At 37.1% G+C, this 23,445-nt stretch overlaps 1 protein-coding gene across 6 annotated transcripts in view; it reads right to left on the bottom strand.

Annotated features, from left to right (window-relative positions):
* UTRN (utrophin) overlaps window positions 1-23,445 on the bottom strand; it is a 387,283-nt gene that overhangs the window by 66,111 nt on the left and 297,727 nt on the right. For all 6 annotated transcript variants that reach the window (XM_074818672.1, XM_074818673.1, XM_074818671.1 and 3 more), the window contains 6 exons: window positions 22,643-22,911; window positions 20,128-20,274; window positions 18,533-18,611; window positions 13,367-13,427; window positions 1,619-1,680; window positions 547-621 (listed from right to left, as the gene is read on the bottom strand). In XM_074818672.1, the coding sequence (XP_074674773.1) occupies window positions 547-621; window positions 1,619-1,680; window positions 13,367-13,427; window positions 18,533-18,611; window positions 20,128-20,274; window positions 22,643-22,911 (693 nt within the window). The remainder of the gene's footprint in view (window positions 1-546; window positions 622-1,618; window positions 1,681-13,366; window positions 13,428-18,532; window positions 18,612-20,127; window positions 20,275-22,642; window positions 22,912-23,445) is intronic.

Below are 23,445 nucleotides of genomic sequence, written 5' to 3'. Positions count from 1 at the left end.
ACCAATTACCTATAACCAACTATACAGATCTGTATCTTTCCCCCTCACACTTTGAGCAGCCTGAAGTCCTCTTTAACTGGAATTCACACAGCAAGATATTCTCTCAGAGGGAGGAATATTTTTGAAGTTATATCTAGCAGCAAACACAAAAAAAGGAATCCAACTCTCTAAAATATGACAAAATACCTGAGTTTATGTCAAGGGTCATGATTTTAGCTCACATAATTTCACACTGATTTGTATCAGCTTGTAATCAGGAACAATATGCGATAGTCAAGAGGTCTAATATTTATTCTCCTATCACTTCTCAAAGTATTCTTAGTGGGCATACCATTTCAACTTACCTGCTGCACCTTTTTTTTCATTAATTGATTTTATTTGCAATAATGACACATACTATTGGCAGTTGTTCCTGCCGTTTTATTGGTTGACGATCTATCAAGGATGCATCTGGTTTCTTGTTAAACATTAATGTTGTTAGACTTAAGCTGACCCTCCTTTCCCAAGTACTGTAGAGAAACATTTTGTCTTAAAGGCCAAACTCACAGCACAGTGCTTTTTGCAGTCTTCGGATTTTGATGGCTGTACGGTAGGCAGAGAAGCGTACGTTGTTCAAGTCAGCTGAAACAGCAGAACAGAAATATAAGCAGCCCTAAAAATAGAGTTTCCTTTACATATAAATTTTAACAGTTTGGAAGAAGTCTGATATCCCTTCACTTCTCTGCAAAGAATTAATAAGATATATCAGAACAAATAAAACAAACTGAGAAGTTGAGACCTCAGTCCAATTCATCTGCAGGGAAAGCCTCCTGACTCTGACAGTTCAGGGCCTTCAGAGATTGGCACACCAGAAATCCTGACACTATCTTGGCACAGGTAATACATATACATATAATAGAGTTTTACATACATATTATGTAGTGTTAAGTAGTTTCCAGACAAGTGCTCAAATACAGTATCTCAAATAATTTACAACTCCATCAGACAACGTACAGGAAAGAGGGCTGCAAAGATCACAGCAACAGAGAAAAATTGGGTTTTTAAGCTATAATTTCTATGCCATGACTTTGGAAACAGTGCTTTGCACGGGACAGTCAGATAGCCATAAACTCTATTTTAGAAATTGATGAGTATAGTAACGTTTTTCCTCACTTAACAGTATTTTACCCATTTGTTCCTTAAAAAGAGAGATTTCACAGCAAATGTGAAAAAAGCATGGCATGTTGAAGTAGTTGTACCATAATTTGGTCTAGCCTTTACTGAAAGCATAGCTGCTCTGATTTATTGCAAAAATTAGTTCCCTGCAGACCAGCATCCTGCTTTAAACATGCAGACAGCCTGCATCATTGGATGATCCCTCGTGGATTTAAAATAAACAAACAAGATACTGCATTAAAGCATAGACTCAGAACATATTGTTCAGAATTAATACTACTGAAAGGCAGTACACATGACGTGATCAAGGCAGTAGGTTTCGTGCAAAGAGTGCATCATCGCAAAGTGGGAAATGCTGTGTTACACACAGTTCATGGCAACTTGGACGTGGTCAGCATACAAATGCAGCTTTTGCTCATGGAATGAACATCACATAATGGTTTATTTTAAGAAATGCACTCACCTAAGGACTGGAAGAGATCAGTCATTTTAGGATGATCCCAACAGGTTGTCTGTGTCTCATGACTAAAAAAGAATGAGGTAATCAAAGTTTCAGGCAACACACATACACACTTCCGAAGAACAAAAACCCAAAGATATTCTGATTTTCTGTGTTTAGTGGTGAGAAATCCCTCAGCTCTTTAATTAAAATGCATGATCTGTGCCACTCAGCTCCTTGATTTTTTAATCACAATGTTAGACAGACAATGGCCCACCCTCATTTAACAATATTTACCCTTGATTCTAAATGTGACTGTATCAGTTGAACTCTGACCTTGCAGGTAAGAGGCACACTAATAAGGTTAAAATGCAAAATTCTCTGCTGCTGTAGCCCAATAAAAATATTTGTAAAAACACTTTAAAAATAAAAAAAATTAGAGGTTTTATTTCAAACTTCATTGCATATCTGAATGTATCAGAACACATACAATGATTTTAAGATTTACCTGTAACACATTTAATGGAAAGCCTGATCACACACTGGTCACACACCCGATCAATAGGTATCTTCATTTAGGGGGGTGTGTTCTACACTAGTGCTCACAGAACAGAAATTCAATAGGCAGCATCACTTAACCCACCATTTAGCGCTGCTGTTTCAATTCACCAAGGTTTCAAGTATGCAGCCATAGGGGTCAAAACATGTCAGATCTACTGAAATCACCACTTCTCTTCTACAAGTCACATTTTACTTGTATTTATCAATATTAATTGCTAGAATGATTGCACATTCTTGCCTCACAAAGTATTTACATTTGAATTAGATTTGTAAGAAAATTAATTAGAGAATTTACATTAAAAAGATCATAGCATTCCCTTTAAAAGTTAATGATGAAAATAAAATTATGCTAGGTTAGCCAATCTAACAGTAATGAGCAAAGAATATAATTTATTTCACCTTTGTTTCCATTCAAAAATTGTTAATGTGCACACATATTTTTTTTTTACATACAGGTATACTTGGTTGTAAATAATGACTTTAAATGTCACTTTACCATTAAATGTAGTGGAATGTATCTTCAGTTGGTATATATAAACGGCTGTACCTCAGTGGGTGCACAATAATTTATCATCACTGATTTTTATTTTTTTTAAATTTAGAAACCAATCAAGAATGAACCCTTTTATGCTAGGTGGTACAAAACAGTGGGATAGAAGATGCCTGCTCCAAAGAGCTGCAGAGACAGGACAGGTACCACAAAGGGGATGCAGGCTCCAAAGTGCTGAGGGTGCTTCTTTACGTTACCCTTCAAGATACACTAGTGTAAAGTGCATGCATTGGGTCTCTGTAGAGGGGATATGATCCCCACTTTACATTCCATACAGCAGCGGAACCTTTCCAGCTTTAAGTCTGGTCTAGGTCTCTGCAGTCAGCTTTTCCCTATCGTTAGGCTTAACTCTCTGCCATGGGTCTCATTTGTATATCTGGCACCATCACAAATTTGTGAGGTGTTTTTCATGGAAGTTCATAGACAAAATATGTATTCCCTATTAATACAGAAGGTATAAATATTGTTTTCCCCTCTTTGTGATTATTCCCTAGTAGAGAACTGAAAAGAGGGAGAAGGCCTGCACATGATTACATTTAAACAAGATCTACACAACGTGATCAAAACATCTTCTGCTAGACCCTGACTGACTTTGAAACACTATAGTAAATCCTCCCCAATTCAGAACACTGAAGTACATCTTTACATCTGAACACATTTTCCTGAACTGAAACTTTTATTTGGTTTCAGTTTGATAATATTATCTCATGAATTGCATTCATGTTTCAAATTCCAAATGAGGTGGTCAAGGCTCTGATATGCTGAACTCCAAAGCTAAGGCATCCCAGTATCTAAATCAGTGTTTTTGCAGTTTCTAGAGGGACACTTTTAAAAGTACCCTATGTTTATTTTTGTCCAGAAAAGTAATTTCAAAAACAAGTAGCTTGACAATTACGTTTCCCTGGAAGGGGCACACCAATAAATCATCATGAAGACAACAAAAAAGGATGTATCTGGGTTTGGTGCTGTGCCAAGGTAAAGGCAACTGACTGTCCCGCATTCTTAAAAACCCTCGTATAAAAAAACTACAGTATATTAGAATGAAGAACATGTACTGCTACAGTAAATAGGAACAGAAAATATAATATAATGTTTCATACCAATCAACTTACTTAACAACCTCAAAACTAGTCCTGAAGCTGCCAAATATCTGCACTATCAGGTTAAGCAGGATGCCATCGTTATCATGTTGACCATACAGAATTGATTTCTGTTGAAAAAACCCATTGCAACTGCTCACAGAAATTGATCTAATATGTCATCAGTTTAATAAAGCTTGTTTTAAGGGCATTGCTTCACCTCAAATTGCCTGACCAAGAACCCCACCCCAAAAAAATCAAATCCATGAACAAACAAAAAACCCCCCAAAATCCCTGACCAAGACTGCTGATTTTACTACCAACATCATAAGTGAAAAGGATTTCTAAGGATTTTCTGAGAAAAGACTTAACTAAAACACTTTCAAATGTCCATGTTAAAAGTAAAGGTAGGTGGCAGTACTGTGACATAAACTTTACATGTATATATAAAAATACATTTCACAATTTTAAATGCTGAACTATTAGTGCAAACACTGCATGTAAACAACATGCAATTTAGCCAAGCCAAATCCTGTTTACTGCCTTAGAAACTCTCATTTCAATATTAGCTGTGATGGTAAAAACTTTGCTAAATTGCGGCCTTTATTTCTCAGTTCACTATTTTCTGGCATTAAAAAATATGTTTCCATGAAGGAATCTACTTCCTACTTGTGGGGTGCTGCAAGAATCTCACCTGGGAAGCACAGCAGAAGTGCAAAGTTTTATTTGCAGCAAACTCCTCTCTACACAAGCAACAATGGATCAATAGCAGAAGTTGATTTGAAATTCTTTTCTTGCAATAAATTGTTAAATTTTGCTAGGTCCAGAGACCTTTTTTTTTTTTTAATTTAAAAAAGAAAAATAAAAAAAATAGTTAAATAATTGGATAAATCCTTGCCCCCCCCCCCCCCCCCCCCCCCCCCCCGATATACTCCAGTACACATCTGTAATGCTTAATTAGGATGTGGGCAGATTTAATTGCAATTTAGATTCCAGCTTCTAAGTAATTTATAAACCCATATGCAATGAATAAGGGCTGATCTTACCAATCAAACTTTTTCCTTAAATCAAGCTTCTAAGGTTTGAGAACAAACAACAGTTTCATTACTGAAATTCTATGCTTTAAGTACATAGTTTCAACAGCAGCTTTATCTGAAAGACTAAAAACCACTTCAATCATGACAACACGCCATGTTATTTTTTCTATTTTGCGTGTGCTTAACAAGAAGCATAAAAAAGTGGAGATATCCCAAATCTCTGTATCCTGCATTATCCCCTTATTTCTCCATTTAATGCAGTAAATACCTGAACAGCTAAATCTTCTCTTTACAGAAAAACACAGAACATGAAATTTATACCTAATAACAACCAGAAAATATTTTTATGTTTCTATTTTTATTTGAAAGAGAGATACATTTGTGCCAGACTGTGTACAGACTAATGGGTTTTAAAAGCCTATCACTCATTTCTTCTGTATGCCACATAGATTATGTGAGAAAGGAAGCCCAATGAACATCATCTGGTGGAACTGAAAAAAGGTGAGAGAATCCCTTCACCCAGGCTTGTCTATAATTACCTAAAAGTCAGCACTACCTGACAGCTGCTAAATGACTACACAAGGTGAACACGACTGTGCTAGCCCCATCCCAAAACACCTAGCAAGAAACCATTTGTAACAGCTGAGCAATCCCAAACACAGATCCAGTAGAGAAGAGGAGTGGGCTCAGAGTGAGTGAATCACCAGCTCAACGGTCCATTCAGGTCAAAGGAGGCAGCAACTCCACTGCCATGGGCAGTGCTGCTACCACAACCGAATGTATTCCATGGATGGGTTTCATTTAAGACAGAAGACACCAAAGCCAGACTACTCTGGGCAGAGATGAGGAAAAAAGTGACTGTAAATTTAAAAAGAGCTATAAAGAACTGGGGAAGAGGGGAGGAATCACTCTCAACAGTGACATTTCTTAATGCAAAGTTTTGTTTGATAACAATTTCATAATATGCAGAGACTTATATGTGGACACAAATTGATTTTCCCAGGAAGAAAAAATGGGTGTGCAGATAACCTTCCTATGCTACAAATAAAACTGTCAGAGAAAGGAGTCATTTTATTAGGCGCTCCAAACAGGAGGCATGCAAGATAAAGTGCTTTCTGGTGATTTGGTTTGTAAAGCAGCTCTTTGAAATAAGATCCATCTTTGTCTGCTGTAGCTACGGTAGCTTTTGTGTTATTGATGTAAGACTAACACAAGCAGATCAAGCACTGAGAAAAGCGCTCAGAAACTTTACAGTACTGGATGGTCTATAACAGATGAAACAGATGTGATGAAATTGGGGGAGATCTTTCTGACCGGGATCTCGTAGCTCCTTTTTATGCAAGTTCATGACATAGCAACCTATTCTAAAATATGCACTGCAGTAGTTACTATTGCCTGCCAGTTATTGCTCATGGGTAAATGCAGACTTGGATGTTCCCCTGCTTCTCCAATACCTTGCTCAGTAAACACGAATAACATACAAGACATCAGACCTTAAAGAACAAGGAAACTGATGAACAATTATTACACACATTCTTTATATTGTATTTTACACGTATACGTGAAAGATGTCATCCTTAGAGCAAAGGACCAGAAACTGCTAAACTGCTAATTTAAAGAGTTGCTAAAACAAAGGAAGCAACTAAAGCAATATGCAATTCAATCACAGAAGTGCTCCACTTATTTTCCAGGCAAAATGATTTTACTACATCACGAAGAGAGCTCCAACTTGATTCCTCTGGAGGCTGTAAATTCTGGTAAGTCCCAGAAGGGAATTAGGTAGAAATGGATGGATTGTTTTTACCACAGAGACACAACAGGAAGTCTTCAGAAAATTCAGCCCTGCTAGCAACTATCTGCTAAGAATATGAAGAAATGCCATTTTCTGTATTTTTCTATAGAAAACAATCTGTAACTCCCAATGATGGAAAACTAAGCCTGCAGAGAAGTTAATGGAAATCTAAATTTGGAATGATGCTGAAGTTAGATGACAAAAAAAAATGAATTTTACATGACAACTTCTGAAAATACATGAGAAGTTTATAATTTTCAGTCATCTCACTGAACTGCTGAAAAGACTCAAAACAGGCATTTAACTAAGAGCAGAGAAATCTACAGTCTTCCCTCTCTGTTACAACTACTGTGGCAGTTCTGTCCCAGGTCACAGTGACACTTGAGCCAAGGAGCACCTTTTCTGACAAGTACGCTACTAACTTCAGGAAGAACTACTTGCAGAGTGAGCCAATATTTACTCTGAGTGAAACTGAACAATGCTTCACTTTAGCTCACTATTCATCTTGCATGTAGATTGCACTGGATAAAAAGAACTTTAGTACAGGAGCCCAGGTTACGAGACTTCATTCTGCGCAGTGGGTGGCGTAAGAAGGGATTTCTGCTAGGACAGAAGTGAGCTGGTCTACAGGGCAGTAACACAAGTGGTGTGAACATGTTACATCTTCACACATGGTTCAGCCAAGGAAGAATTAAAAGCATTTCACTGACTGACCCCCAAGAGAATTCATTCAGCATTATTATTTTGGTTAGTATCAAAAGACTGAGTTATTCAGAGTAAAAGTCTCCTAAGTCTCTTTTGCCAAAACTTACTGACACAATAAGTCATGCACAAAGCATACATCCATGAATAGATACATGAGAAAACAGTGTAGTTTAAAAAGTCTAAATGCATTTGTGCAAAAATAAACATTATGACCATAAAATATTCTAAATTTTAAAAACTACATATTAATGAAGTGCTCTCAAGTTTAAATGACAAACATTTACCATTACAATCTGGTTTTCCTCCCTTATTTGCTGGCAGCTTTCTAATTATAATTGGCAAAGATAATCCATGTTAAAAACTCTTCCCGGTTGTAAATAAAGAGCTGAGAAACAGTTAGCATGTCATTTAACTTATGAACTCTAGAAATAAGTGAACAGTCCTGAAATGAATGGAGTAAGTTGTACATCTCCAGGCGTTTCAAGCTACCTGTGGAGTTGTGAAAAAAAATTCTATTCGTTCTTTTTCAGCTTTTTGTCTACAAGAAAGAAAACTAGAGACAGATTTGTTGGGGTTTTATCATTTCTTAGCACAGACAAGGCCTATATGTTGATAATCACTGGCAAACACCACAAGACCAGACACTGAAACAGTTCTCTGGCATTGTGTTAAGTAGCTTTCTGTTCCTGTAGTCATTTGCACAAAACAGTACCTGAAATCAGGATCTTTACTGATTGCTAATGAATCAACAGCACTCGGAACTCTAATTTTGCTGCCCTTGCCAAATTTCAAATGCCGTAACAACATCCCCACTTTATAAACATGTCATGGTGTTTTATCTAGATACTGTTTTTTGTTGTGGGTTTTTTTTTTTTAAGCCCATTAGAAAATACTGGTTTGTGGTGAAAAAGAGTTATCATAATGCACTGCAAGGATAATGTATATTAGAAGTTGGTGGAGCAATTTATATGCAGATATTTTGAAATCCCTCCAGAGAAATGTACTACTGCATTTCTTTAATGGAAAACAAAGACCAGCATAGGAACCGGTAATTGAAGAAACTCTCAAAACCTGAAACCTGTATTATCTCTTTCTGCAAATCATATTTTATTTTCCCTTCTAAGGGAAATACTTCTTAATACTTATAAGAATGGGATTATGGACATAAGTAGAATAAGAAAAAAAAGTTAAGTTTCCCAGTTCCATTAGTATTCCCCCTCTTCCCCACACAGGCATAAGCCAAGCATCAAGAAAGTCTTCCTAAAGAGTCTTGAAAGAAACAAAGAAGCAGAAAGCATTTTATTCCCATCCCCCATAAAGTTGAATCTGATATAGGAGGTGATAAAATGAGATTTTTAAGATGTTGGTGATGCCAGCCTCTTTGCAGGATTACAGAAGAGTAACCAGGGTGACTATGGAGTTTGATATTGATGAATTTAATGATTACACCAAGAAATTGCTCTCTCTGTGTAATGCTCCCCCTGCATGAGATTAAACTCACTGTGACCCTTTCTGTATTACCCTTTTGTTTCTTCTGCACAGTACAAATATCTAATAATTTATAGCACTGAAAGGTACACAGCTGAAGAAAACTTAAATTACAGTTAAAAGAACAACAGTGAGAAACGCCAAGGTAATTATGTTTTCTGCACATTCCTTTCTGTTCATCGTGTTTTCCTCAAAGATGTTTAATGATCATGCATAATGTCAGCTTTATTTTTCTGTTTCTCTTTAGAATATTTTTATTGAAGTGCTATGTAATATAGGCTTTCTTTTTTTAATTTTCCATTATAAAGGCCAAGCATGTCTTATTTGTCTGATTCAAAGTTATAAATGAACAACAGCAGAAAACTCTCCTTATTAAATCTCAAACCTTTGCAAACCAACCTATGAAATATGTATTCAATGCAAGTTTGCCAAACCTTTTGTCAAAACTTCACACTTTTATTACCAAAAGTGCATTAGTAAATATTGTGCCTGCTGTGCTGTATCCACCTCCATACTGCTCATTAGTCCCATTCTCTTTTATAAAGAATGAAATGCTAAGATTTTTTTAAAAGCATCAAGATTTTATATATTCAGGTTTTCACTGATTGAATTCTACTCCAGCAGAGAATACTACAGAAATACAAAAACTTCTATCAATTGTCATTAAGAAAAAAAAAATCAAACAGGAGGCAAAAAGGACTAAATAAAATCACATGAACAGAGGCAAAACCATTTGGCAAACTTGTTTTACATAGTAAGACAATCAAGGGGAGAAAAGAAACAGGCTAAATCACGTGTGTATGTTCAGTTCAACCAAATATCTGCCATAGCCCAGGGTGCACCTTGATAAACCTGGGCTCAATAAATTATAAATCCTTCTTCAAGCCAAATAGAATAGTCATTCCTTTCTAAAATGTCCCAAACCCAGACTGCCACTGTCTGAATTTATGGGGCAGAGGAGTTTGTACACTGGCTTTTTAATCTTTCATGTGCTTCTGTTACCTGATTAAATACAACCTCAGAAAGGGCAGACATGCCAACCGTTAGTAATTGGGGTGGGGAAAATAAACTGGACTCGAAAGCAACCGTGGTGTGCTGGCACACTAAGGACCTCTTTCTCCGAGACACTTCTCTCTTACGCATGTAAACGCAAGTTACCCCTGGCGTCAGGAAACAAACAGAGTAAATGCTGCTCATCTGAAAATACAGACGTCTTGCATCATTTTGACATTCTCCTTACAGATTCATTGCTACCTAAAGTGCTCCCTCCTGCCTTCTCAGCTGTAATTCCCTAATTTTTTTTTACACTCCATTCTCCATGTGCAATAAAACTGTGAAGAGTGCAGTAATTTTTTTTAAATACTCATCTTAAGAGGTACAACTACATCATCATCTGCAGCTATGTCACTTTCTGAATATTTTACATTTCTCATTCAAAGACACTCACAAAAAGCAATCAAAATGAAGTAAAGGTATGAATTTATAGTTGTCTAAGAAGAGTGTATGTTCTTGTTCAGATTTAAAGTAGCCTGACTTCAATTAGCATTTATTTCCCTTTCAAAATGAATCTTAAAAAATTCTAATTTTTTAGCCACCTAATCGTTGAATCATACTTTTATTCTCTTTGTTCTACTGTTTTTCTTCCTTATCCTATAAAATTAACAACTGGTACCTTAAACCTTTTCTCTGAACTTACAGGTCTTGCTGTAAGGACAGTAAATATAATTGCTCTCAAATGATGGAGTTATTGAGACTCATCATAACTGTTCCTTCTAATCATGTTGTGTTTTACATCAAAGGCACCTCAAAGATGTTAGTACAATTAAACAAAAAAGAAAATTGTTTATCTGCCTTTTTCCCAGAATTTCTTTCTGTATAAACAACCACTATTAAATCCCGTTGACTGTTCTCTTGAATTGTATTACAGAAGCTCACTCCAATCAAATAAGCTTTTGTGTCAGCATTGTTTTTGTTCTTTCTTTAAACTGTATCTGAAATTGTGGAATAGATGAAGATTTAAAAGAATATTTAAAGCTAGGAATACTCTCCAGTCTGATCATACCAAAGCAAATGAAGTTCAGAATCAGCTCTTTTCTGCTTCATTTTCCACAACTGTTTTATCTAGCTGCTCCTGCCAACACTGAAGTTTTGATCAGTAAGCAATGAGAAATGAAGGAAACTGCCAAGGTCAGTGTGCTTGTCAGACTGTGGAGCTACTGAAATTCAGTATTCCTCCTCAGGTTTTTTAAGATAAATAAATCCTACCGGTTACATGTAACATCATTCTTTTCTTTCATGACACAAGAATCAAGACATTGCTTCAGAAGCATGTATCATGTTGAAAGTAGGGAAACATTCCTGGAGAAGTCTTCTTTGAGATGCAGTAGTTAATTCTGTTGACTTCATTAACACTATCCTCAAAATCAACCAGTGGTCCCTGCTTCTATAAAGACCTCGACCCTCAGAGAACTTGCCCTATGTTTCTTCCCCTTTATCAAACTTCCTGTGCAAAACCATGAAAACAATTTCTGAGAGATGCTGGGTTTGTTTCTCAGTCCAGACTGGCTTCATTCCCCAATCTAGCTCCAGGGCAGCCAACACACTACTATCAGAGCAAGCCCACAGTATCAGTGGATACTTTGCCACCAAGTTGTGTGCTTGCAGGATTGCACCGAGTGTACACACTGGAAAGAATTACTTTCTTCTGAACTAGTCATGATAAAAAAAGATTTCCAAAAAACTGAACTCTGGCTGAGGTGGGGCAAGGGAGATGCCCAGAAACTCAAAAAAAATGTATTATGAAGTATGAAAAAAGAATATGCATATGAAATATTCAACTTAAAAATCTTTGCTTTGCTTAGCACACATCAGAAGCTTCAATCTTAGTCTGTCCCATCTGTTGTGGTGGTAGGACTTATCCATGCTATCTCTATCCTCCAACTCTGAACATACTGGGAAGCCCCACAGACCTCTCTGCAGGTCAACTCACACCTGGTAAACACTCCAAACTTCAGCTACCAGCTCTGATCAGGTAGAGCAACAATATCACTTGCCATCTTTCAATGCCCACTAAGTACATACCCACAAGAAAAAAAAAAAAAGGACTGCTTCAGGGTAGTTTTCCTCTTGTTCTCTGTAGTTTAACACTTCGGTGTTTTCTTTGAATTACTACTGTAGGTGTGATCATTTTAATTGCACTGCTGTCTGAGTCTGGGCAGTCAGTGTGCCTCCACATCCAACCTCTGCCCTCTTCTCTTCCACTCAGGGCTGAGGGAGGAACCTCTCCTCCAGTGTGTCACAGCTTTCTGTTTCCTCCTAAAAAACTTTTCCACAGAGGTACAAGTGTTTTTATAGAGAATTCAAGGATCTTTGCAGCAGGCTTTTTGTTTTTCTAGTTACCTACTCAGACCCTTGGAAAAAATTAATCTTCATATCACAGTTTAGAAACAACCGTCACACCTCAAGAAGGATGACAACAGGTTTGATCGACACGGATTTACCATTGCCTGCTTTTCAAAGCTCTCAAGCACTCATAAATTGTTTGAAGCACAAAATGTGGCTCTCAGATTTATGACAGAGCAATAGGCAATAGTACAAAGTCCTCACTGATTTTCTTTTAGAATGAATTATCTGCAGGCCCAATTCATAGTCATCCTACAGACTTAAAAAACCTACTTTTTTTCCAAACTCAAACTGATAACATTTTAACACAGATTTCCTTCAGCCTAAAATGAAATACTCTGGGTCTGGCTTACTATACACTGTACCTTCTTGAAATTTCATTTACCTCTCTGGCAAAAGCTATCCTTCTCCCAAAGCTGCAATCTTTGACCTTTAAACTACTGGCAAACAGTACATAAATAAATGCTGATGGAATGAGAAAACTAAGGAATGCTTTGAGTGGAACACATCAGAATCTCCATACCTCCATAACTATTTCTTATTATTTTCAAAATAAGTATCTCCACCATTCCTCTTGGTAACCAAGGTATTTGTACAATTTTTGTCAATATTTACATCAATGTCAAATTTGCCTTAATATCAAGCACTATAAAAACTTCCATAAAGTAAAGAAAACGACAGGAGAACAGTCAACACGTGTCTATTTCCAAAGGAATTTTGCATAAAATGATGAATGGGCTCTATGGTTATTAGTCACCACTGTTCTGCTATCGGTTATAAACTTTGCATTTTTAAGTACATTATGTATTCAGCTTCTTTCCTCTTACTCTACAGTTTATACTCTGGATGAGCCACACACATAAGAACAAGCCTTGTTTGAATACTAAAACTGTATTCCACTGGAGCATCTCTGCTGTTTCCTATTAGTTTGAGTGGGGTTTTTAGTTAGGTTTTGTCATTGATTTATTTTTACATATTTGTAATTTATACAGTATGCAAAGCAATAAATATGAAAATATATAGTAGACACAGCATAACACTATGTAGAAACACTTGACAACATTTCTAGTTACTGCCTAGTACCTTTGTTTTTCTGCCAGGTTATGTTGATAAGACCCTCTCTTACACTTAAGGAAAAAAGAATCAAGGCAAACTTACTTGATATAATAGGGCACCTTGTTATGTGAAACAGATCTCTGCCATGGAAACTGTACTGAGGCTGAGAAATAAAGAGAAGGTAATTATTAGAAAGCATCTGTCAAATAAAAAAATCCAACTATATTTTATTTATTTTGCAGTTTAAAAAGTTATAATAAATTAAAGGGGAACAATTAAAATTTCCCAGACAACTTTCAGTAATTAGAAAATCAGCTGGAGAAAACGATGGCAATCAATCAAGGTGATTTGAGGCATCTATTTGATGCCAAGCTGGAAATAAAACAAATGTGGTGATTCTACTTCAAAGAAGGATAATAAATTGTGAGCAAGCAAGCTATCCATCCAGGGAAAATGGAAACACTGGTTTTCCTACCTCTGTAGAATTATTATCAGTTTAAGATTTGAAAATAAATGTTTTCAACTGCTATTAATTAATGCTCTGCAAGAGAACAGGGAGAAATATCAACCTTATTTTTATTAGTTATAACCCTTAGCTCCTATTTGCAACTCAAATTAATGTTGATTAACACTGTATGACCAACAAAAAGGCATTAAAACCTGTCTTTGCACCCCTTGCTGAATAGCTGTAATCTCTGCAGAATTTTTGCAACTCTGATACATCAACAAATATCATCCATACCATCAAGAAACCTTCTGCACACTGAGTTGCAAAAGGCACGAAGTCACACATGGCACTACAACCCTGATTATCTGAAGATGCCAGGAGACGAAAGGGGCAAAAGTGTTCAGCCTAACAGGACTGCTGGTGCACAACTTAAAAGTAGCTAGTTACTGAAGAACCATAGGTACATATATGTCCTACCAGAAATTACCAGACTAGTGCCTGATTAATTATGCTTTTATCACAGAAGAAACTCACTTCACTAGATTCGCTGTAGAAGCAGAGACTGAAAGAACAGGTAGGAATAACTGATAATCACATACTGTACATATATGTCAACACTTCCAATACAGAGTGCTTACTCTTCGGTACTAACACCCCTGTTTGAAAACCTGCTAAAATGAGACACCTTTGATCCACATTGGATTTCAAGTAATTAAACTCTCAATTAATGTAATTTTCTGCAAGCATGGCCCACTTTAGAGCTCATCCCTCTTTGGAAGAAAAAAAAAAAAATCCATTTGAAAGTAACTCTCTCCTCTTCCCCTAAGACCTCTCAAGGCTGCAGCAAAGACTTACAAGCCACGTAAGCCCCACAGGCTGGTGCTGCTGTAGAAAGAGACAGGTCTCGCCCTGCTCCCAGCCGGCTGTTCCCTGAGTGGTTTAATAGCTGTGACCTCTTCCTGGACCACACAAAAGTTCATGACTTATAATTTAAGAAACATTCATGTACTGGAAGACAGATTAAATGGAAAGAATATTTGGTAAACTACAGGAATGAAGTAAACCACATTATTCACTGGAAAAAATAGAGAAAATCCGTATCATTATTTAAAGAAAAAAATAACATTTGCAATAAAGAGGTAGGTAGTTACCTGTTAAAGAAAAACCTAGTAAAGGCTAAATGGTCAAATAGGGGTAGGTAACTAAAAAATAATCCTTAAGCATTCATAAGAAAAAAAAAAAAAAAAAATCAACCACATAGGTGAAGGTGGCCATCAGTTTTAGAGTTTCATTCCTTAGTGTTGCAATTTGGCACCTACGGTGGCTCCAGTACTACTACACTATTTATGTCAGCTAACTAAGAATAAAAATCTGGCCACAATTTACTTAGGTATGATTTATGTGTTATGGCAGACTATAGATATCCTGCACTGACAGAGACATGGACTAAAACAATGTAATAAATTAAACTGTTAATTAGTATGGACTAAGTCATACTCTATTTATTTGGGAACAACCTTTCTAAAAACATTGCCAATTCTCTGCTGCATGAAACTGCAAAATGAAATTCCCGTTCCTTTTTTAAAATCAGTTTCTCGATGAAAACTGAACAGAGTAGTTATCGATTCTGGCATGCACTAGCAGGCCTGCAGATATTAGTAAGCCTGGACACTACTCAGAGATGCTTTGAGCAGGCCACTTGAAGACCTAGGCTATTTGTTAGGGAATGGGTGGAGTCAGCGCTCTGTGGATATTCATGGATTCTTATAAGAAAACATATAAGAAACGTAACAGAGAGGAGTGAATTGTGGGCCTTAGAAAATAAATGAATTGCAGAAAAAACAAGTTAATGTTTCTAAAGGCAGGAGACAACAAAACAATATTTTTGCAAAGAATAATGGATTATAAGGATTCTTCATCTTTATTTGTATTAGGGATACATAAAATTTTCTCATCAGTAACTAACTTGCAAGGAGCTTACTTTCCCTCTAAAAAGTACTGAAAAAAAGAGCAATCAAATTCTGTATACCACTGATGGGAAGGGAAAAATAGCTCAGCAAAGAGAGGCATCATAGATTGTATGGATCAGATGGCCTACTGATATTGCTTTACCTCAGCCTCCTACTGCAGGACATTTTAGGAAGGGCCAATGTCATACTGTTTGCTAGTCTTCAAAAATATTCTGAGGCACTTTCTTAGAGATGGTCTGGATGAATCCATGTAATTGGTGTTCCAAGAACTCCAACAGCAGTATTAAAAGCTGCACTGTGCCTTTTTATTAGAGAAATGTTACTAGCCGCCACAGAGATGAAGATTAAGGGGGCTGGAATCAGGGTGCTAGATAATCTCATCTAGGGTCCCTTTCCCGTGAAACGTTGGACCACATGATCTTTTGAGTTTCCTCCCAACCCAGGCTATTCTATGATTCTATGAATCTGAAGAACAGGTAGAAATAGGTGTTTTGCTAGTGCAAATTACTGATTAAATGACAACTGGGAGCTAGTCATCTGAAAATGGTGTGATGGCAAGCTATGGTCTCTTGTTAGAATTTGGAAGAAGAGTAACACGTAGGTGAAAATAGCTGCTGTCAAATGAGCACAGATAAAAACCTCCCCTCTAATTCAGAAGCACAACGTTAGAGATAAAGATTTGCAAAAGACATACATTATCATAATCTCCATTTTAGGAGTTTGAGATTATTTTATTGAGACTACCACTCTACTTGTTCCTCACAATTAGAAGTCATTTATGGCTGCTAAAAAGGTTTGAAAAATTTGGTTTAGAATATGCACTAGTTCAACCTGTCAGGATAAAACCTTCATTTTTTCAGATTTAATGATTTTTTTATTACTTTCCTTTTGAAGTTACTGACTCTGACTTTCATTTAACAGACTATATAAAGTTGTAGGTATTAAGTTCTGTAACTCTGTCTAGTTCAAGCTCTTAAAACAGTTTGTTTTTTTAAAGAAGTTTCTGCTGTAGTTTGTGTGGGGAAGGAGGTTGTTTGTTTTTAACAAATGATTTAAATGGATAACTGCATATTATTTAGTTTTGCAGCACTGTGGCACTTGGCTATAGCTCTTTGCAGTATCTACCAACATGTATTCTGGAAACTTTCCCTTCTTGAATTTTGTATGTAACATAAACCGAATGTGTCCCCGTAAGCCTGAGGAAGATGCCCTAGGCCAGTCTGAGGCATGCTGGTAAGGCACCGCATAGTCTCTTTGGACATAATTCTGTGAATGCTTTATCCAGCAACAAAGCCAGTTCACCACTCAGTCTTGTAAATGCAACTATTTGTTGTGACATGCTGTAAGCCAAACCAAGGATATAATCCAGGTCAAGGCAAACAAAACCAGTCAACCTTACCTGACAGGCTTCCTTGTTTTACATGTGGACTCTCACTGATTTATTTTTTTTCCAGATCAGTCACCTGAACATTTGCATTGGTCCAGGTGAAGAGAGGTGAACAGCCTTAACAATGACACAGTAGTGAAGTCTGGAACTTCTCAGACCAGCTGAAGCAGGGGGAAACTGCATCTTCTCTCATTGCTTCCTACTTAGTTTTAATTACACAGACTAGACTGACTACTGTTCCAGTTAATCTGGCATTTTTCAACAGTGCCAAAGGTATCACTCTATCTATATTCTTTTTAGCAAATTATTACACATGTGCTGTCCAGGTCAAGGTTACAAATTTGAGATTTGAAGGACTACAAAACCACTGTGGCAACACTACACAATACTTCTAATGGGGTGTAAAATAAAAAACAAACCCAAAAAATCATATACTTTTAAAGTTGTTTGTTTGTTCTGTCAATTGAAAAAGAGAACAAAGTGGCTCCATGAACTGTTATTTTGCATAACAGCTGTAATATTTTAAATACACTGCATCTTGTTTACCATGATGTTTACTGAAAAACTAGTTGTCACTTTAAAATAAAAACACAATTGTCACGTAACGTAAGAAGAAACCAAGAATTATATTAGCTGTTTAGCTATACAGTGACATACAGCACTTGAAAATCTCTGGGACAGAGCTGTTCATTTTTATGTTCACTTCTCAACTCCTGCAATAATTTTATTATTGAAGCCCTCAGTTAAAAACTGGAATGCTGATTGGGTTAACAGTTTGTATCATGAGCTCTGATGATGGCAGATAGGCTAGAATGTCAGAAAAAATCAACATGGACCTTTATATTGCAACCTATCTATCTGTAACAAATAAGTCAAATGAGAATGAGGGATCAAAAGCATCTACTTTTGCCCTCTTAGTATATGGGAGATATATGGGCTTAAATCTCTAAAATTCTCACTAAATAGAAAAAGATGCAAGGATGGGTCTCAAGAGGAAGTGATGCAGATTTGCTTTCCCCACCCCTTTATTTCAAGTTCCAGAAATGTATGACATGAAGCCTTTAATAAAAAAAATATCCAGGCAGCTCTTCTTTTGTGTCATCTCAGCAAGTGCAGATGCAAAAGGAAACTGAGGAAAGAGGTAGCAGGGGATGAGAAGGTGTGGTTATGAATGCAAAGATTCTGGAACAGCCACAGGTCAGACCTTGCAGCAAATGGAGGACAAAGAATAAAGCAACTAGGGATGCAACCATAACTCAGCAAGATATTACAGTAGGAAGCACACCAGTGAGAATGTCAGTGGAGTTATGAAGATGAAACACCCCTACAAAAACAGGGAGGTAGATAACAACACTGAAGAGGAACTTCCTGTTCCTCAAGCCATAGGGAAACCTGGAGTAAAGAGCAGTCAGTGTTTGAGAAAGTAGTTCTCTCAAATGCATCTATTAATTCAAAGAACTTACTGGAAAGAAAATGCTGTGATGCAGGCCCAAAATCTCGGTGTGCCTCCTGTAACTGTTTAAGGCGATCCTCTACTGACACCTACACATAAACACACACACAAAAAATTTACATTGCATTTACTTTGCAACACCAGGGCCATAATAATAAAAACATTTGTTTACATTCATTTTTAGTTAAATAAGTTTGTCTGTGTATCACAGCACTTATTTCACATCCAGCTATTCAAGGCTACTTTTTTCCTTTCATTTTCTTGATGAAAGTCATGTTCATATCTTGCAGTGTTCTCATGTGAGTACTACACATCAATAATGAACAATAGTAGTTTCAAGGTGTCTACAGACGACTGCTGAAGTTTTTGACCTCCTCCCAACCCTTCCATTGTCCAAATTTCCATAGTCAGCAGGGCTCTGTTTGATTGTATTGATCTCACAGCTGCCTTTCCAGCACAGAACCATTTTGGAAGACACTGCTTCACTGGCTGACATGACTCCCCCCGGTTTATTAATTGAAACTGCACTAGTACACCCAGCAGCAGTTTGGCTGCTTGGTTAACTTAATTTGAGAAAACACACACACAAAACAAACAAACAAAAAAACCAAACAAAAAAACCAAACCAAAACAAAACAAAAACAAACAAACAAAAAAACCACAAAACAAAAAAAAGAAACCCAGTTCCAAATTATATTAGGAAAAGTAAGGTCTGATATGACACATTAATGATTTTGCTTCTCAGGAGCAACTGATTCAAAACTGCCAGCCCAGAAACTGCTGTCCAGGTTTTGAAAATTCAGTCCCACTACCCTTATCTAGAGAGGTGACAGATCCTCTATCCTTCCCCCAATTCTTTCAGACACTTAGTATCACCCTTAGAAGCCAGATAAAGAAATAAATAGTAGCTGACTCACAGTAAGTATTTCCTACCAAAAACAAGAGCGAGAAAATTCAAAAATTGATAAATGAACTTTTAAATTATATACGAGAAGTCATTAAATCATTCACTGTGAAACTGTGCATGAGTTTGAACTGTAATCAGGCACACTGATTTACCTTTCTCAGACCATTTAAGCACAATAATCATAACTAAGCAATATGAATCTCTCTCACAGCATATCCTCTTCTGTTTTATAATGTTAACTGTGCTATTTCTCACATGTTGTTATAGCTCTACTAATACTTAAGTCACTTTAAGTGAAATTCCCTGCAGAAACTGAACATTCAAAACCAAAATAAAACAGGTTTCATATGAGCTGGAAACACAACGGAAATATGTACACCAGTTTTCAGTAACAATATTTATGCAGTAAGAGTACTGCTACAAGACATACAAAAAAGCACGCAGCAATAGTTCCCCACTAGTCTCCAGAGATTAATGCAGTCTCCTGAGTGAGTACGCTGCTGACACACCTTGAAAGGAAAAGCTTTTGGTCAAGCTACAGAAGGAAAGACAGCTCCCTTTGTTGCTTTGGTATCATTAGAGTAACACCTTAAAGATAGAAAGAATGAACAAATGGTAATAATGCATCTTTTAAGAGAAGAGAAGAAAGTGAGAAGCATCCCTCCCCCCATACCTACTGTACACATTCAGAAGAATACCTGTAAAAGTTTCCACCGCATATTAAGATCATCCAGTTGACGAGACATCTTTAATGATGGATAAAGGTCAAGTGGAGACAGCTGACTGGACAAATCATTCACTGTTTTAACTTTCAAGTTGATGGGAGCCATTTCTTCTCTAAAAGCCTAAAAGAGTAAGAAGCATACATTTACGTTCAACAGACTGAGCAGCACAAAACCCACCATAAACTCAATATGGTGCTGACTTGCCCAGCATGGCAGCTTATGCTAAACAATGTATGCAACTCAGTTCTCCAGCAAAGAAAGTTCACTCACTTCAGTGTTCTTATTAACTCCTTCATACCCATCTTTAGAGAAAAACAGTATGAAATTTACTCAAATGCCCATATCCAAACTGCGCCTCTAAAACAATTTAAATAAGTTTTTTAGTGGAGCCATATGGCTTTAGAGCTTTTCTTTCCAAAAAGAAATACAGAATGCTTTATCAGGATCTTTAGCAGTATACAGCCCGTCAAGTGCTCTTAAGAAAAAAATGTGTTCAGTAACTACAGTTTTCCAGTATTAAGCAGCTGACAAAAAGTCAATTAAAAAACTATTATTGAATTAGCAAAGCATGACGGAATGTATCTTCTAAGGAAAAGGAGTACAATGTTTTACCTGATTAGAACTGTAGAATAAAACTATTACAATGATTGCAAAGAAGAAAAAGGTTTATTGAATCAAATGGAACTAAATAGAGTATTAAGACAAAATTGATACAAGTTTTAGTTACAGTTGAAAAGATGCATCAAATGTCTTTCTTGCTGTGAGCAGTTAATTGTTCAACGCTATAAATGGCTTGATTAAACATCACGAAACAAGATAAAAAAATGGAAGAAATATTTTCTTTGGACAATTCAATTATTCACCTCCCTTCGAAATTCCTCTCATCAGGCCCAGGAACAGAAGGAACCTACTGGCAAGAAAGAAGCGTTTGGCTTCTGGACAGGCAGCTGAGACCCTATTACTTCAGCAGATGTTTCAGTTTTTCCACAGCAATGAAAATCTAAAAGGCTTTGCTTTACTCTTCTTTATGGAAGAAACCATCAAGATATGACAAATGACTTCTTAACAGGAGAACAAAGAGCTACTCAGCATCAGCATCTTATTGCTTCCTTTACTATCTATATTAAAATGGAAGAGGGGGAGGAGGAGATGCATTACTCAAATCAACAGCAGTCTGGATATAAATCAGCTTTGACTGCCTTTGTTTTAAACATTTTGGTTCCATTAAACCTGAAAGTAACAACAAAATTGGGAGAATGAGAATGCTTACATGGATATATATTGAAATAATGCAGCCCTGTGTTAATTTCATATGTATCTACAGGCTGTGTATACATAGAGTATTTGCAGAAAACTGGTTGCAGTCCATGGCCCTTCATTCTAACATCAACATCCTGTGCTGAAGACATGGATGGTCAGGTACATGACCCCAGGATGCTCTAATGTTTTGCCATATTCATTCTTGAGCTTAAGAACTGAAAAGTTATGTTTGTGAAACAGAAGCTTGGTGGTAACTGCTAAATTTGCCTGAAACAGCAATTTTCTCTACTTACATGTACATACCCACATGTTCTACTGGAATCCCTGATATTCAGGCACTCCCTCCCTCCAAGCACTGTGCTTTTTCCAGTCAGCTTTCCTGGTCAATGTTAGTTATCAGAAGATATTCCTTCTCTGGGGACCTCTGGATTACTGGGTCCCTACCCAACCCATGCAGCTAAGCAGGGCACGACTACTGCCCATCATGAGCAGTCATGCCTTGGGGTGCCATGCCATGGGTGGCCGGGAACCCTGGCTGCAAGAACTGGTATGCCCATGAGAACATATACCGTAGTATTGTGTTCTTCACTTTGAAATAATCCTGAAGAGAAGCCAGGCTAAAGTAAAAGTAAATACAAATTTTCACTTACAGAAGCTAAAATAGACAATAGACATGTGAAGTTTGTGGAAGTTAAGGAATGGAAATTGAAACTATGTATATACTTCTGTACGACTGAAAGAGCTCTCAATGTTATTCTAAGAAGAAAGCTATACATGATGGCCAAACAAATCTGACAGCTCACCACTACAAGAAGGAGGAGACTCTACTGTCAACTGCAGGGATGATTACTGACTCAGTTCGCTCATATTCCAGTGCCTGGGCAAAGCTCCAAACACACCCATGGCCTAACTGTAGATTAGACAGTATTTCTAGGAGGAAAATATTTAAATCCTAGAACATAAATTTTTTCAGTTAATGAATGTTACATTCTGTACACATCTGTAGCTTGTCGATCATATGTGCTTATGCAATCACAGCTGACACAGTGAACGTGGCACAGTACTGGACTTTTTTTGAGACCTCAGATCTAGTCTTTAAAGAGCACTTTAAACTGTGCATAAGAATTTAAGTATACAGTGTATACATATCTAACATGACTAGGTGTAGTAGAATGGAGGGGCCTGACTCTCACACAAGCTAAATATTTCCCAGTAGTTCCACACTTACTGTAGTTTTCTCAATGTGATCTGGTAATGAATCTATGAGTAAGTCTCCCACAGGTTTCCAGCCATTCCTCACATTTTCAGCCTCCTTCAAGTCAGCATCGAGGTCATCCATGGCACACTGCAGGTCCTTCAGTTTTTCTAATGCTTTGTCCACTTGCTTCTGCCAGATACTGGCACTGGCGTTTAGGTTCTCCCATTTCTCTTTTACCTCTGATGACTGCTTACGCATAGCTTTAGCAATCTTCATGGCTTTCTCCTCAGGGGTCAACTCTGCAGAGGGAAAGAAAAGTTATACTGTTTATTTCTTCTCTTATTCAATGTCTAGTTAAACAAACGGTGCTCCTGAGATACACGCTCAAGACAGTCAGTAAGTCCAGTGTCAACTGATAATTTATGTCAGTGGGAACAAGGTAGAAGAAAGTCAACCTTGCCATAACTGCAATAAACCTTACTCCTAATGATAAAATAAAGCTTGATCAGAAGATAGGAAACTATTCCTGACTTCCACGTATTACGATATCTGCAAAGCAAAGGCAGGTTACTTCTGGTTTGTCACTTGTGGAGGCACAACGGGATGAAAAAAAAGATCATTCTTCCCTACTGCAAATGGCAATAGGGAATGTGGGGACCATTTCATGTAGAAAGAACAAGAACAGTGCTTTTTCCTGGATCGCTTACCACCACCTTTCACCCTACCAACAGGATGCCTTTTCTCATCCTATTCGTTAGCAAAAACTGAGGTGTACTGAGTACCACATGGTGAGTGGTTCTGCAGCTCTACATCCATTTTTATGTGTTAACACC

Source organism: Strix aluco, chromosome 3 (assembly GCF_031877795.1).
Source record: "Strix aluco isolate bStrAlu1 chromosome 3, bStrAlu1.hap1, whole genome shotgun sequence".
In the NCBI taxonomy this organism is placed as follows: Eukaryota; Metazoa; Chordata; class Aves; order Strigiformes; family Strigidae; genus Strix; species Strix aluco.
The sequence above is the reverse complement of the archived record's forward strand: the minus strand, read 5'-3'. Positions and strand labels throughout refer to the sequence as shown.